Raw genomic sequence first — 14,474 nt, 5'->3', positions numbered from 1 at the left:
GTCATGTCCACCTCTGTGACACCATGGACTGTAGCTCACCAGGCTCTTCCATCCACGTGATTTTCCAGGCAGGAATATTTAGAGTGGGTTGCCATTTCCTTCTCTAGGGGATCTTCCTGACTCAGGGATCAAACCCAGGTATCCCACATTGCAGGCAGACTCTTTACCATCTGAGCCACCAGGGAAGCCCCACCTATTATAAGAACCACGCCATAGATCTGTGCCTCTAATGAAATTTGGGTAGTGGGCCAGCTCATCTTGGAGAATCTATATCAGTTACGGTTTCTTCTAGCTTGTTTCACTTCCAAAGACACTTTTGACTGTAATAGGTATTAGCTGAAAGCTGAGGTGTTGAAATGATTACTCTGAATTACTAGGGGAGAAATGATGGGCTTTAGTTAAAAGATTAACTTCAAAAGAGATAAAGTGGATTTCCATTTTCATAGCAGAGTTTCAGATTTGAATTATATGTGCTTTCTCTCTAGATGAAGAGACGCAGATACTTAAGAAAACATCCAGAGCTTCTACAAAGAATGATCGTGGTGTGGCAGAGGCAGTTTTGCTGTTCAAATCTCAGATGCCTCCCAGTGTCAAACAAGAAGGAAGAGAGACAGCAGGACAAGTAGTACGAAGTAGTACTCTGATAGGATTTTTTTTTAAGGTAATTAAAGAAGTGGAAGGAATGTGGTTCAGTCCCAGGACTGAATGATTCGTGCCTGTCCCTGTTCCCTGATCCACTGGAGAAGGGATAGGCTACCCACTCCAGTATTCTTGGGCTTCCCTTGTAACTCAGCTGGTAAAGAATCAGCCTGCAATGTGGGAGACCTGGGTTCAATCCCAGGGTTGGAAAGATCCCCTGGAGAAGGGAAATGGTATCCACTCCAGTATTCTGGCCTCAGGAATCCCATGGACTAAGTCCATGGGGTCACAAAGAGTTGGACCTGACTGAGCGACTTTCACTTTCACTGTTCCCTGTGGCATTTTGATTCAACAGTGGGTTATCTCATTCTCTGGCTAATTCCCATAGCATTTCCTTGTGCCGGCACATAGTTACTCCTGCTATGATTCAACAGTGGGTTATCTCATTCTCTGGCTAATTCCCATAGCATTTTCCTTGTGCCTGCACATAGCTACTCCTGCTATCTTATACTCATCTCCTTTATTGAGCTGGAAGCTCCTTGGTGAGAGAAAGATAACCGCCTCATACATATTTTTATATTCAGCAACATATAGCATAGGAGGAAATTTTTTTAAAATGAGGGAAGAAAAAATGAAAAAAAAAAATTGAGCACCTATTATGTATTAGGCTAATGCAAGGTGTTAGTATATAAAAAGATACGTTAACAAATGGGTACTCCCTGCTTGACTTTTGAATTAATTGTGATTTAATCCAAAATAGGTAGAGGTAGACAAAATAGCAACTTGATTTTTGTTAAAGTGGAACCTGGAGAAAAGGATTTAGAAGTTTCCTAAAGATGTATGCAGAATTAGGCAAATGCTCAGAGCTGGTTACAAGTGTAACTGGAAAACTTATGTCTTCCTGACCTGGGGGTCCTGACCTACTTAAACATGCATCAGAGAAGACCAGCATGGCCATTTCCTGAAGGTCTTTTGCAGATCCTAAAGAGGAGACAGGAAGGTAGACTGAATTCTATATTCCTTTCTCCAAACTCCCTGGAGAGGGAAGTAACTCCTTCCCTGGGAAGAAGGGAATGAGTGATCTCAGAACTGATAACATCCCTCTTCTTATGGTCATGAAGTAAGGGAAAGGAGCCTTATCACCAACCGAGTTGTTTGCCTACAACATCTCATTTAATCTCTCAGTTCACATCAGGTTAAATATTGTTATTCTGGTTTGATAGATGAAGAAGGGACAGCCTGTGGATATTAAGTAACTTCCCCTAAATCTCATAGTTAGTGAATGTCAGATTAAATATTCAAACCCAAAGTGTGTGTTTTGTTCAACATGGTCCACAGTGTATGGGCCAGACACATAGTTTGTTAGATGGATGAATGGATGAAAAGAAAGATATTTGTATAGTTTTATGTTTCAAATATGATAAATCCCAAGAATTTTAAGTGATTCATAGTTTTTTTCAACATAATGAATTCCATTTTATAAATGTGTTGATAAATTCAAAACAGACAAATTTTTAATATATGAGGATACGCTGTATGGGAATTTTCTCAAATTGTTCTTCATTTTATATTTATATCTCTCCCCATCCCCCCGCCACCAGACTTGTCAGCGCAAGGAGGTCAGGGAGCTAGTATTACTATTTTTGTGCTGTGCTGTGCTTAAGTCGCTCAGTCATGTCTGACTCTTTGCAGTCCCATGGACTGTAGCCCACCAGGCTCCTCTGTCCATGGCGATTCTCCAGGCTAGAATACTGGAGCAGCTTGCCATGCCCTCCTCCATGGGATCTTCCCAACCCAGGGATAGAACCCAGGTCTCCCTCATTGCAGGCGGATTCTTTACCATCTGTGTATCTGTATATGCTCCCTAATACCAGCAGAGGTTCAAGAGGACCTTTATAAATGACTATTAAAAGAAGCAACACAGAAAAGTAAATAAATCCTTAATAATGATTTCTTCAAGTGAATTTTATGAACTCAAAAACTAAGATGTGTGTATTATGTATGTAGATAGATGGATAGATACATACAGGGATGGAAAGATAGATAGGCGGTAATTTTTCTTCAAGTGCCAACAGCTTCCAGTATTTGGTACAATGTTTTTAGTAAATTGAGGAGGGCACAGAAATGCTCTGTAAGTGTGTGAAGAATTAATATGGGGGGGGGGGGACGGTTCTGATTTGTTAAGTCTTTCTGAGCTAAGAAGAAAATAAAATTTAGGCTTAAACTTCAGCAGGAGGAATATAGATTACACATAAGAAAAGCTTTCTTGATAGACAGGCTTATCAAAACTGTGAAAAGGACGTGCAGAACCTCCCTGATTGGAGATGTCTAATATCAGGATAAACAAGCAGATTGTTTAGATTTGGTGCTGCTTGGAGGTAAGGAGCAGACCTGGGTGAGTTCTCAGAGCATATAGCGTAATTACTCATGCGTGCGTCCTTAGTCACTCAGTCGTGTCCGACTCTTTGTGACCCTTTGGACTATAGCCCACCAGGCTCCTCTCCAGGCAAGAATCCTGGAGTGGGTTGCCATTTCCTTCTCCAGGGGATCTTCCCAACCCAGGGATCAAAGCTGCATCTCCTGCATTTCCAGTGTCTCCTCCATTGCAGGCAGATTCTTTACCCACTGAGTCAGCAGGGGCCATATCTCTATGCTTAATGATACTGAAACACTATGGTGAAAGAAACCAAGTTTTGCATTAATTTAGTACTGTTTAGATTATCCCCACACAAGGCTGAACAGTCACTAGTTACCCAGTAAATGCTTATTGACCATAATTGGAAGAATGGCAATTGGAAAAAGGAGAGCTTGATTTTGGTCTTAGCTCTGTAAATAAACCATCTGGGAATTGGAGGAAATCAGTTTCTTCAGGTTTTAATTTCTTTCCTCTGTAGATTGTAGCCTCTATGAGCTGAGGGTTTCTGGGCCTCTGTAGCAATTAGACTCCATGGTTCTGATTAATCTGCTCTGTATGCAGTTCATACTGTCTATCAATCTCACAGAGGGGAAATACGAAAGCTTGGTTTCCAGTATCACTTCGTCTATCAATTAGCATTTTGAGAGTGTTCAAATCATTTAATTTCCTTGGGATTCCACCTATAAAAACTTTTGTTTTAGTCAAAAATTCTATAGTTCCATATATAATAACAGCTTGCTGAGATACATTGTTTATTCATACTATTTCTAATGTTTTTCAGAAAAAAGTTGGCTAAAATATTATCAAATTACTTTAAAATATTTTGACTGTCAATTCATTAAACAATATACCTTTAGGTTCATTTATTTCTTCCAAATGGAAAGCTATATCCAAACAGTCCACTCAGTATTCATTATCTTTGTCAGTTCACTGATTACAATGTACAGCAATGTTAGTTACCATTAATTTAGAAAAAGTCCGCGACTCCATGGTACTACCATGCTGAGTCACACTAGTTATGTTGCCATGCCAATAATTTAGATATTTCACATGGATAAATGTCAGGATTTTCAAGCTAAGATTTTGATTTGCCCTCTAAAAGTAAAAATGTGATTTGCCCTTTCAAATGAAACAGATCTGTTATCAGCAAATATTTACACTGACCTATTAATAACCAAATGGTTTAACTAGTCAGACTCTAAATGACAAACCCAGCATGATTAAAAGTTGTACATAAGGAAACAAATAAGAGGTATACTGACTATGTCTGTATGCATTTCTGACTGGTTCAACATGTACTCTTTCATCTATTCATTCATTCAGTAAGCATTTATGGAATTCTGGTAGGCACTAGACACCTATGATGTGGTTATGAAAAAGTGATAAGACATGGCTCTTACCTAGGAGATAGTCCTGATCTTGTAAGTAATTCTAGATAGTCTAAATGTTTAAACAAACACAGTGCTCTGTGAGAAGTTTTATATGAGAAGCATAGGCAGCATGAAAGAAAAGAGAGTCTAACTTGTAGCCTGGAAATAAGAAGCAATAGTTTTAGATTCCCACACAAGGACCATAGAAATTAGCATCAGACACAGAATATAGAATAGCTATGTGCAAAATATCAAAAGGATACAGGTATAAAAATTGAACATACAACATAAAGGAACTTACTTATTTGAGAAAAATGAGGCTTCTAAAGATATAAAGTTAACTTGTTGATATTTGAAACTCAATAAGACTGAGCATATGTAGTAAAGAGAGAAAAGAAAATAGAACATATGAAAGCAGTATGTGAGATAGAATAAGGTCCAGCATATGTACAATCAGAGTAACAGAAGAAGACATTTAGCAGTATCCTGGCCTCAACCCAATAGATGCCAATAGTACTCCCTCCCCTCAGTTGTGAAAATCAATGTCTTCAGACATTGCCAAATGTCTCTGGGGGACAAAATTCCTCCATTTGAGAACCACTGTCATAAAAGCAAATGAGAAACACAAACTACTGGCCTATTTCACTCATGGTTATAGATGCAAATATGATAAAATTATAGCAAATTGGATTTAATAGCAAATAAATGACAAAATTGATTTTTTCCTGAAATGCAAAGATGGTCACATTTTTGAAAAGCCTTAAATATCTTACCCGACATTAACAAGTTAAAGAAGAAAAATTTATGTCCTTCATATATATAAAAATTATATATATATATTCTCACAGTATTCAGTGGCATGCAGTTATTTGTACATTTAATTTACACATTATAATAATCTACCTGCAGGATGAGTTAGAAACTGTGTTTTAGGTTCACTGCTATGCTTGAAAGAAGGGGATACTCATGTACCTGAGCTAATCAGAAGACTTCTCCACAAGTTTATAGCTCTTTAGAGAAAAGGTTAAGGAATAAGATTAGCCGTTTAAAATGCTTCAATTCCATTGAAAGGGTAGACTCTAGATGTATTTTAATGCTACAATAAATGTCTGCTAAAATTCTGATCTGTATTTTAAAAAGCAATTCAAATAGTTAAATACAATTTATATAAATGCAAACAGTCTCTTTAAATGATTGTTTAACTCTGTATCTTCAGCATTCAACACAATAGCCTTTGAAACCAACCAACCTTTACTGTTAACATCAAGTAAATACATATGAATGACTCATTAGTGCCCTCACATAAATGAAATGCCCATTTGCAATGGTTTTAGGATAGATTTAATTTCAAAACAACCTCTATTATTTTTATTAAATTATGTATATAAACAAATCTGAGATCATTGCATGTTCAAAAATCCACCATAATGAATCATTAACATCACTATATATATCAAATGGTCATTCAAAGAAATGAATAAGAAAAGATGCTAGGAAGTATGGGACTGAGAGAGGCAGTTCTTTATTGGCAAGTTGCTCCATCCCACACCATCAACCCCAGTGCTACACCTCAGTAAATAGGAAGCCAGTGTTAATTCAGTGTCAAACTCTTAATTCTCACAAATAACCCACGTTACTCTTATATACTGTGCAGAAATGAACATCAGTTATATGAAAGCATGGAAATCACTTCTCTAAATGTTATGTATATGAAGAGTGACTAATTTCAATTAAAACATGAGATATAATTGCATATAAATAAATTAGTGGATATAAAGTTTAACATGCCTTACCAGACTAATAGTTGCTATAAAAATAACAACAATAATTGTCAAATGTAACAGCTAATTGCTCTACTGGCATTTCAAATGTATCATAATAATGATCATGTTGATAATAATAATACTCAGCCAAAAAGAAACAAAGAGTTCACTGCTTGTCAGGAAGTGGAGAGGGTTGTGAAAATAATATTCTCATCAGGCAGATCATGCTAACTTCAGTGGGCATTAGCCTACCTATCATTTGGACCATGAGGTGCTTGAACCCTCTGGTTCTCTGATATTGAATCCATACTGACAACATCATATCAGCCTCATCAGAAATAAAGATGATCTCACTTGAATGAAAGAGGACCTGGTTGAATTTAGGACGTGCCTTTATAAATGCACACCCTTACAGGCAGAGGACCATGTCTGGAATGAAACTTGTCTCAGAAAGTTCCAGATGTAGTCACCCTCAAACATATGGTTGTCTACTTGCAGCCCATCCTGTTGCTATGTGCCAGAGATGGTCCAGAAGAGAGTGAGCTGCACTGCTTCCTGAGAATCTGAGAAATTCTCCAACCTACTCACACCCACAACTTGTCTTGTCTTGGCAGTCCCAACAAACCCACAGTCCCAGTCCCAGACACCTTCAGTGGGATGACTTGTTTCTCTTGTTTTCGCCCATTAACTTACTCATACATGTCCCATTAGGAACTGACATTGTCAGGGGAAAAACTGAGTTTGCTTTTGTAAGGTCAATGGGGAAACAAAATAAATGCATTTCTATGTGATCTAAAGAAAAAGGCTGAATACATTAAATGCTCAAGCATTTAAATGGTAAAAATAGATAGGGAAAAAGTCAGAAAGGACAGTTAAAAAGCATGGTACAAGAGATTATTATATTTTGGGTATCTCTTCTTTTTGAGAAGAAGACATGGAAGTGATCTCTGGTCCCAATTACTTTCCCAATCTGGGAAACAATGTGGTCATAAATTAGGGTACAATTCATAGTTATCATTTGAATACCTACTATAGCCACTCACTATGCTAAGTGCTTTAGATGCATTATCTTATTTAATTCCCTCAGCAACTTTTGTGGTTTTAGGAGCTACCATTATCCTAAATTTTACAGATGAGGAAAGAGTCTTAGCAAGATTAAATAACATGCCCAAGGTTACAGAAATTCTAAGTGACAGAGTTGAAACTAAAATCCAGGTCTCTTTGAATCCAACGCACTTAACCTCATTCTATAATGTCTTAAAACACTATTCTGTAAAGTTTTCGGCTTATGTTTCAATCTTTGCCTCTAATCAGTGAGCTCCTTCAGGGCAGAATTTATTTCTCATTAATTTTTATATCCCTAGAGCATGGAATAATGCCTGATACGGAGCAGCAACTCAATGACTGTCAAATGAACAAAATGATGAATTAATAAATAAAGGAAGGAGGGAATTAATTTTAAAAGGAGTCAGAAAATGGAAGTTTGTGGGGAAAAAGCTAATTCTATATCAAAAATACTGGTCCTGTGGTTGCTTTTGCGTCTCTTTATTTCCATTGTAACAACACACGAGTATTTTATGATAAGCACCATTTTCACTTTAGAATTAAACAAAATGCTTTCACAAATATGTACTTTACCCAGGGATTTAAATGAATGATTGAAATTCCATAATCAGAACATGACACAACCAAACCAGCGTATAATCATATGTTTCTTATAATAAGCTACTTGAAGTGTTCTTAGGGTTACAATTTTGTAATCTAGACATGAGAGGAAGATCTGTGCTCTTGACAACATTCAGCACAGGCATTTCAACTGGCTCTGGATCAAAGACATCCCCCTCTTTTGCATTACATAGATGTTCTCTCTTATCAGGAAGCAGACAGTCCCAACTGTTACCTCTACATCCTCTGCCATCTTCCTCCAGCTTCTGGCCAGCTTGACACTTGCAGTAATAACTGCCAATTGTATTACAGCACTGGTCCTGACAGCCACCATTGTCAGCGCTACATTCATTTATATCTGCAATTGAATATGCAAACAGAAATTAGCTTCCTATAGCTAGACACACAAAGAGACTTCAGTGGCTTTCCACTGAATACAACATCACAGCATGACATCACTGTTTGACCTCAGATGAGATAAAATTATAATACCTTATTTTAATTAACACACTCCAGTTTTAGCTAACACACTCCAGTTTTGGTGTAAAGAAAAAGACAGGTCATAATCTTTGGTATTTGATGTACTTTTGAACAGTGTCCTAAGGGCTTGTCCAAGTTTAGGGAATTTGGAGGCTTATGGTGTAGAACAAGGAATTTCACATCCGAGTCATCATTTCAGGATGAGACTGAGAAGAGGAACTAGCAAGTTAGAACACAAGGTCACTTATTTATCCACTAAATGTTTGGTTGCAGTCTTCTCAGATAAATAATTACTGAAGTACAAGCTGGAATCAAGATTGCTGGGAGAAGTATCAATAACCACAGATATGCAGATGACATCACCCTTATGGCAGAAAGTGAAGAAGAACTAAGGAGCCTCTTGATGAAAGTGAAAGAAGAGAGTGAAAAAGTTGGCTTAAAGCTCAACATTCAGAAAACTAAGATCATGGCATCCGGGCCCATCATTTCATGGCAAATAGATGGGGAAAGAGTGGACACAGTGGCTGACTTTATTTTTCTGGGCTCCAGAATCACTGGAGATGGTGATTGCAGCCATGAAATTAAAAGACGCTTACTTCTTGGAAGGAAAGTTATGACCAACCTAGATAGCATATTAAAAAGCAGGGACATTACTTTGCCAACAAAGGTCCGTCTAGTCAAGGCTATGGTTTTTCCAGTGGTCATGTGTGGATGTGAGAGTTGGACTGTAAAGAAAGCTGAGCACCAAAAAATTGATGCTTTTGAACTGTGGTGTTGGAGAAAACTCTTGCGAGTCCCTTGGACTTCTAGGAGATCCAACCATTCCATCCTAAAGGAGATCAGTCCTGGGTGTTCATTGGAAGGACTGATGCTGAAGCTGAAACTCCAATACTTTGGCCACCTGATGTGAAGAGCTGACTCATTTGAAAAGACCCTGATGCTGGGAAAGACTGAGGGCAGGAAAAGAAGGGGATGACAGAGGAAGAGATGGTTGGATGGCATCACTGACTCAATGGACATGAGTTTGGGTAGGCTCCAGGAGTTGGTGATGGACAGGGAGACCTGGCGTGCTCTGGCTCATGGGGTCGCAAAGAGTCAGACACGACTGAGCAACTGACCTGAACTGAACTGAACCACTACATCTTTGGCATGCACTAGACAGTGTAGGGGAAGGTAAAAGGGTAATTTCTTGACTTCCAATGGCTCAAATCCAGCTGGGGTGCAGGACTAAACAGAAGTGTGATGTAGTTGTATCCATGTGCTGGGTATGTCCACAGCCTACTTCTTAACTTGTGGTCAGAAAGCATCCTTACAGATAGGGCTTGATTTTATGTACACCCCAACCAGCTTCCAGTTGATAAGCATTCCAAATTATCTGTAGGTTTGACAGTGAGTGGCCTGTTCTGATCAAAGTAGCCGCTTCTGTACGCTGACTTGCTGACAATGGTATTTGTTTTATGAGGTAATTGTGGCTGCAAGAGAGAGACGGGGGTGGGCAATGAGTTAAGTCAGGACCACCCAAAGTAGCTGACAAAGTAGAAGCACTGCCAAAAGGGAGATGAGTCTCCATAATGGTAGAATCAAGATTGCAGAGCACTGATAACTAAAAAAAAAATGATGCAGAGTGGGGTTTGGTGCACCTTAACTGGATAAAACTGATTTGCCTGAGGCCTGGCTCTGCAGCTGTAGAAATACACTTTATTAGTTTTTAGGTAAATTTTCATTGAAGTGTGCCATACACATACAACAGTAAACATGTCTTAAGTTTTGTTAGGGGAAGCACACTGACTGAAACCGCCCACCCTGGCCAGGTCCCTACTAACCATTTGCATGAGTTGTTTTACAACAGGAGATCCTCGTAAGGAACATGGAACTAATAAGCCACCACCAACCGGAAGAGTTTGGGAAAAGGTCAAAAGGAGACACCACGTGTCCGACCACCTCCCAGAATCCTTCTTGCTGCTATCCATCTTGGCTGAGTGATGTGTGCACCACATCACTCAGGAAGGATTCTGTGTCAGAATGATTGGCTAAAGACAACCGGGAAACTAATCCCATCACCATAAAACCTGTAAGCCAGTGGCAGAGCAGTCCTCCTGGGTTCCCCTACCCTTCTGCTCTCCACCAGGTGCCCCTTCCCAATAAAATCTCTTGCTTTGTCAGCACATGTGTCTCCTCAGACAATTCATTTCTGAGTGTAAGACAAGAGCCCACTTTCGGGCCCTGGAAGGGGTCCCCCTTCCTGCAACAGTTTGATAAGTCTTCAAACATAAAATATAGCAATGCAACCCCAAGAAACAAACCATTGCTAACACCCAGAGAGTTCTGCCTAGCCGAAGGTAACAACCACCCTAATCTTTAACACTATAGGTTAGTTTTGTCTTTCTGAGTTCTACATAACTGATCATACTGTGCATATTTTTGAGTCTGTCTTCTTTTGTCCAGTATTCTGCTTGAGATTATGAAACTGTACTTGTAGTCTGTTCATTTTTATTCCTGTATATCATTCACATATATGAGTATACCATATTTTTTATTTACCCATTTCATAGTTAATGGGAATTTACCTATTTTCTTATTTTGGGTTATTGTAAAGAGTGTTTCTATGAACATCCTCACACATGCCTTTGATAGACCTACATATACATTTCTGTTGGATAATATATCTAGGATTGGAATTGCTGGGTGAAAAGCTGTGTTAGATCCTGCTTTAGTAGTAGAGCCAAATAGTCTTCTAAAGAGGTGATTCTAATTTACACTCCCATCAGTGGTGTGTTGGAGACCAGATGCTACTCATCCTTTCTAGTGCTTGTGATATTCTGTTTTGTTTTGTTTCTCATTTTAGCTCTTCTGGAGAGTATACAATAGCATCACATTGTGATTTTAATTTGCATTTTCCAGATGATTAATTAGGTTAAGCACCTTTTCATGTTATTGGCCATTTGGATAAAATCTTGTTTAAGTGCTTATTCAAATATTTTGTCCATTTGTTCAATTCTTAAAATACTGATTCTTTAACTAGTAGATCACATAGAATGATAAAGAGAAATTGTAGCAGTGTTTATCCTTGTCTGGCTTCTGAAATTATAAAGATACATTTTAACATTTCACTGTAAGGAATACTGTGTACTGTAGGGTGTTTTTTTTTAATAGATTACTTTTATCAGATTAGGAAAGTTCCTTTCTATTCTAGTTCTTGAGTATTTGTATCATAAACAGGCAATTTTCCCACTTTTTTCTATTATCTGAAAAATTTTAAGGTTTTTTTTTTTACTTAAATGTTTGGAAGAATTCAGTTATAATGCTGTCTGGGCCTGGGATTGGGTTTGTGTATGTGTGTATGTGTGTGTAGACTTTTAATTATTGATTCCACTTTTAAAATAAATAAGAATAAGAATATTTTCATTTAAACATGTTAGACAAATTATGTTTGAAGGAATTTGTCCATTTCATATAAATGTTCAAATTTACTACTGTTAATTTATTCATAACATTCTCATACCATCTTTTTAACACCTGTTCAATTTGTAGCAAGGTCATTTTCCTATATTGAAATAAATAATGTGTGTCTTCTCTTTTCATCTTCATCAGATTTTTGTCTATCTATCTATCTAGTTGAAAAGCCTGAACGAATAATTTGGCCAACCCAATATCTTCATATTTTCCAAGGACAAACTTTTGGCTGGATTGATTTCTTTCAGTGCTTTGCTTCTAAGTTCTTGATTATGAAATTAAGTTAACTGAGTTTTGGCATTTTCTTCTTTAAAAATATTTCTGACAACCTATAAGTATAAAACAAACCACCTTTAAACTAAGTGATTTAAAGAGGCAATTTACTATTATTGTTCACACTTTTGGGGATTGAAGAGTCACCTGGCTGGTCCTTATTTGGGTTTTCACATATGCTAGCAGTCAGGTGACAGCTTGGGTTAGATTTGCACACAGGTTTATTCATTCAGATATTGGGATTTGGGCTGAGAGGGCTGGGAACATGGGCTTCCCAGTGGCTCTAGTGGTAAAGAACTCCCTGCAATGCAGGGGATGCTGGTTTGATCCCTGGATCTGGAGGATCCCTTGGAGGAGAGCATGGAAACCCATTCCAGTACTCTTTCCTGGAGAATCCCATGGACAGAGGAGCCTGGCAGGCTACAGTTCACAGAATCGCCAAGAGTTGGACGCATCTGAAGCAACTGAGCATGCACACGATTGGAACATATGAGAGACTGCTCAGGCATCTCTCTTTATTTCCACATGCCTAACTTTGAATTTCTCATTGCCTGGTGGTCTCAGGATAGAGACATTTTACCAATACATGGTGGTTATCATTACCCAGAGAGACAATTCTAAGACATCCAAACAGAGGCTGTAAGGCTTCTAATGACCTAGCTTTGAAAGTCACATAGCGTCCCTTCTTAGACATCTATTGGATAATGCAGGCACAGGTGAGCTGAGATTCCAGGAGATGGAAGACTTTCTTCTCACAATATGGGCTTTGTAGGTGTGTCCAGCGAAAAAAGAAATTGATGGTACCCTTCTTGGAGACAGTGTATCACCCTGATATGTTCATTTAAGGCTATACATTTTCCTAAAAATAAGGATTATCTGCCCACAGGCTTTGTTGTGTTATGACTTAATTATCATTCAACTCAACATACTTCCTAATCTAAATCAACATTTTTGTTTGGGTCATTTTAGGTATATTTGGGGGATTTTCAAACATTTGAGGAACTTCCAATCATCTTGTTATTATGAAATGATAGATTAATTCTCCTGTGTACAGAGAATATGTTCTTCATGACTTCAGTTCTTCAATATTTGTTAAGTCTTGATTTATATTCCAGCATATGGCCAATTTTGGTTTAAAAAAATCTATATTTACTTGAAAATAAAGTATATCGTACAGTTGCCAGGTGCTATGTTTTCTGTACGTATATATGAACATATAATTATGTGTGTGTGTGTTAGTTGCTCAGTCATGTCTGACTCTTTGCGACCCCATAGACTATACCTCACTGGGCTCCTTTGTTTATGAATTTTCCAGGCAAGAATAGTGGAGGGAGTTGCCACTCCCTTCTGCAGGGGGTCTTCCCATACCAGGGATCGAACCCAGGTCTCCCGCACCGCAGGCAGATTCAGATATTTCAAATAAGTATGATACTTATATATTTAGGAAAAATGTATAATCAGATCAAGTTTATTAATCATGCACCTCATACCTTTGTAGCCTTATGAATTTTTAATGTTTGTTAATATATCAGTTAGTGAGAGGCATAGTGAATTCTCCCTGATTTTACCTTTGTCCTTTTCTGACTGCAATTTTTGGTTTATTTATTTTGAAGCCCTATTATGAGTGGCAAACAAGTTTAGAACTGCCACATCTTCCAACAGATTAAAGCTTTGCTATTATAAAATGTTCCTCTTTAGCTCCAGCTACATTTTTTTATTAAAATTGAGGTATTAGAAAATATGGTCCTGTCTAAGGCATGCCTAAGACAATTTGTTCATGCCAAAAAATTCTTTGATATTTGGTCTTGTACAAAAACTCCATTAGACATCTTGTCCATAAGACATCTGATTCACACCAAAAGGTCCCAGATACTTGGTCTTGTCCAAAAACATTTTATTTTCTAAATTTTACTTTTAAATTTTTGTGTATTTGCTAAATTGAGAAATTATATTCATGTATCTTTGCATGTGTTATTCTAAATAACTAATATCTTTAAACTATATCATTGACCTTTAATGTAATTACTTACATATTTGGATTAAATTTACCATTTATTTTCTTATTTTTCTAAATTTCCATATATTGTATAATACTTTTACTCTCTATATTCTTTTAAACTTATTATCAAAAAAATAAACTTATTATTTTTAGTGTTTTACATGCACTCTTTATTAGGTTGTCAGTTAAATATTACTTTATTATCCTTTTAGCCGTTACTGTGGATATTACAATATCTATTATTAAAGTCTAATATAAATTAGTATTTTAATCACTTCCCTGACAATCCTAGAAACTTATACTTTAACATCTTTATGCTTTTCCATCTTTTTATATTATTTTTATTATGTGTTTGAATTTCAGATATTTAGAAGGCATAAGGATTTATTGTTGTTATTTTACATAGTCAATAGTAA

General features: G+C 37.4%; 1 protein-coding gene across 1 annotated transcript in view; it reads right to left on the bottom strand.

The window, feature by feature from the left end:
• The window catches only part of LOC133074058 (EGF-like and EMI domain-containing protein 1), a 548,755-nt gene that overhangs the window by 133,946 nt on the left and 400,335 nt on the right, over positions 1-14,474 (bottom strand). Inside the window, exon 5 of the mRNA XM_061168016.1 lies at positions 8,089-8,211. Within this exon, the coding sequence (XP_061023999.1) occupies positions 8,089-8,211 (123 nt within the window). The remainder of the gene's footprint in view (positions 1-8,088; positions 8,212-14,474) is intronic.

The sequence above is a fragment of the Dama dama genome, chromosome 19, assembly GCF_033118175.1.
Source record: "Dama dama isolate Ldn47 chromosome 19, ASM3311817v1, whole genome shotgun sequence".
Classification (NCBI taxonomy): Eukaryota; Metazoa; Chordata; class Mammalia; order Artiodactyla; family Cervidae; genus Dama; species Dama dama.
The sequence above is the reverse complement of the archived record's forward strand: the minus strand, read 5'-3'. Positions and strand labels throughout refer to the sequence as shown.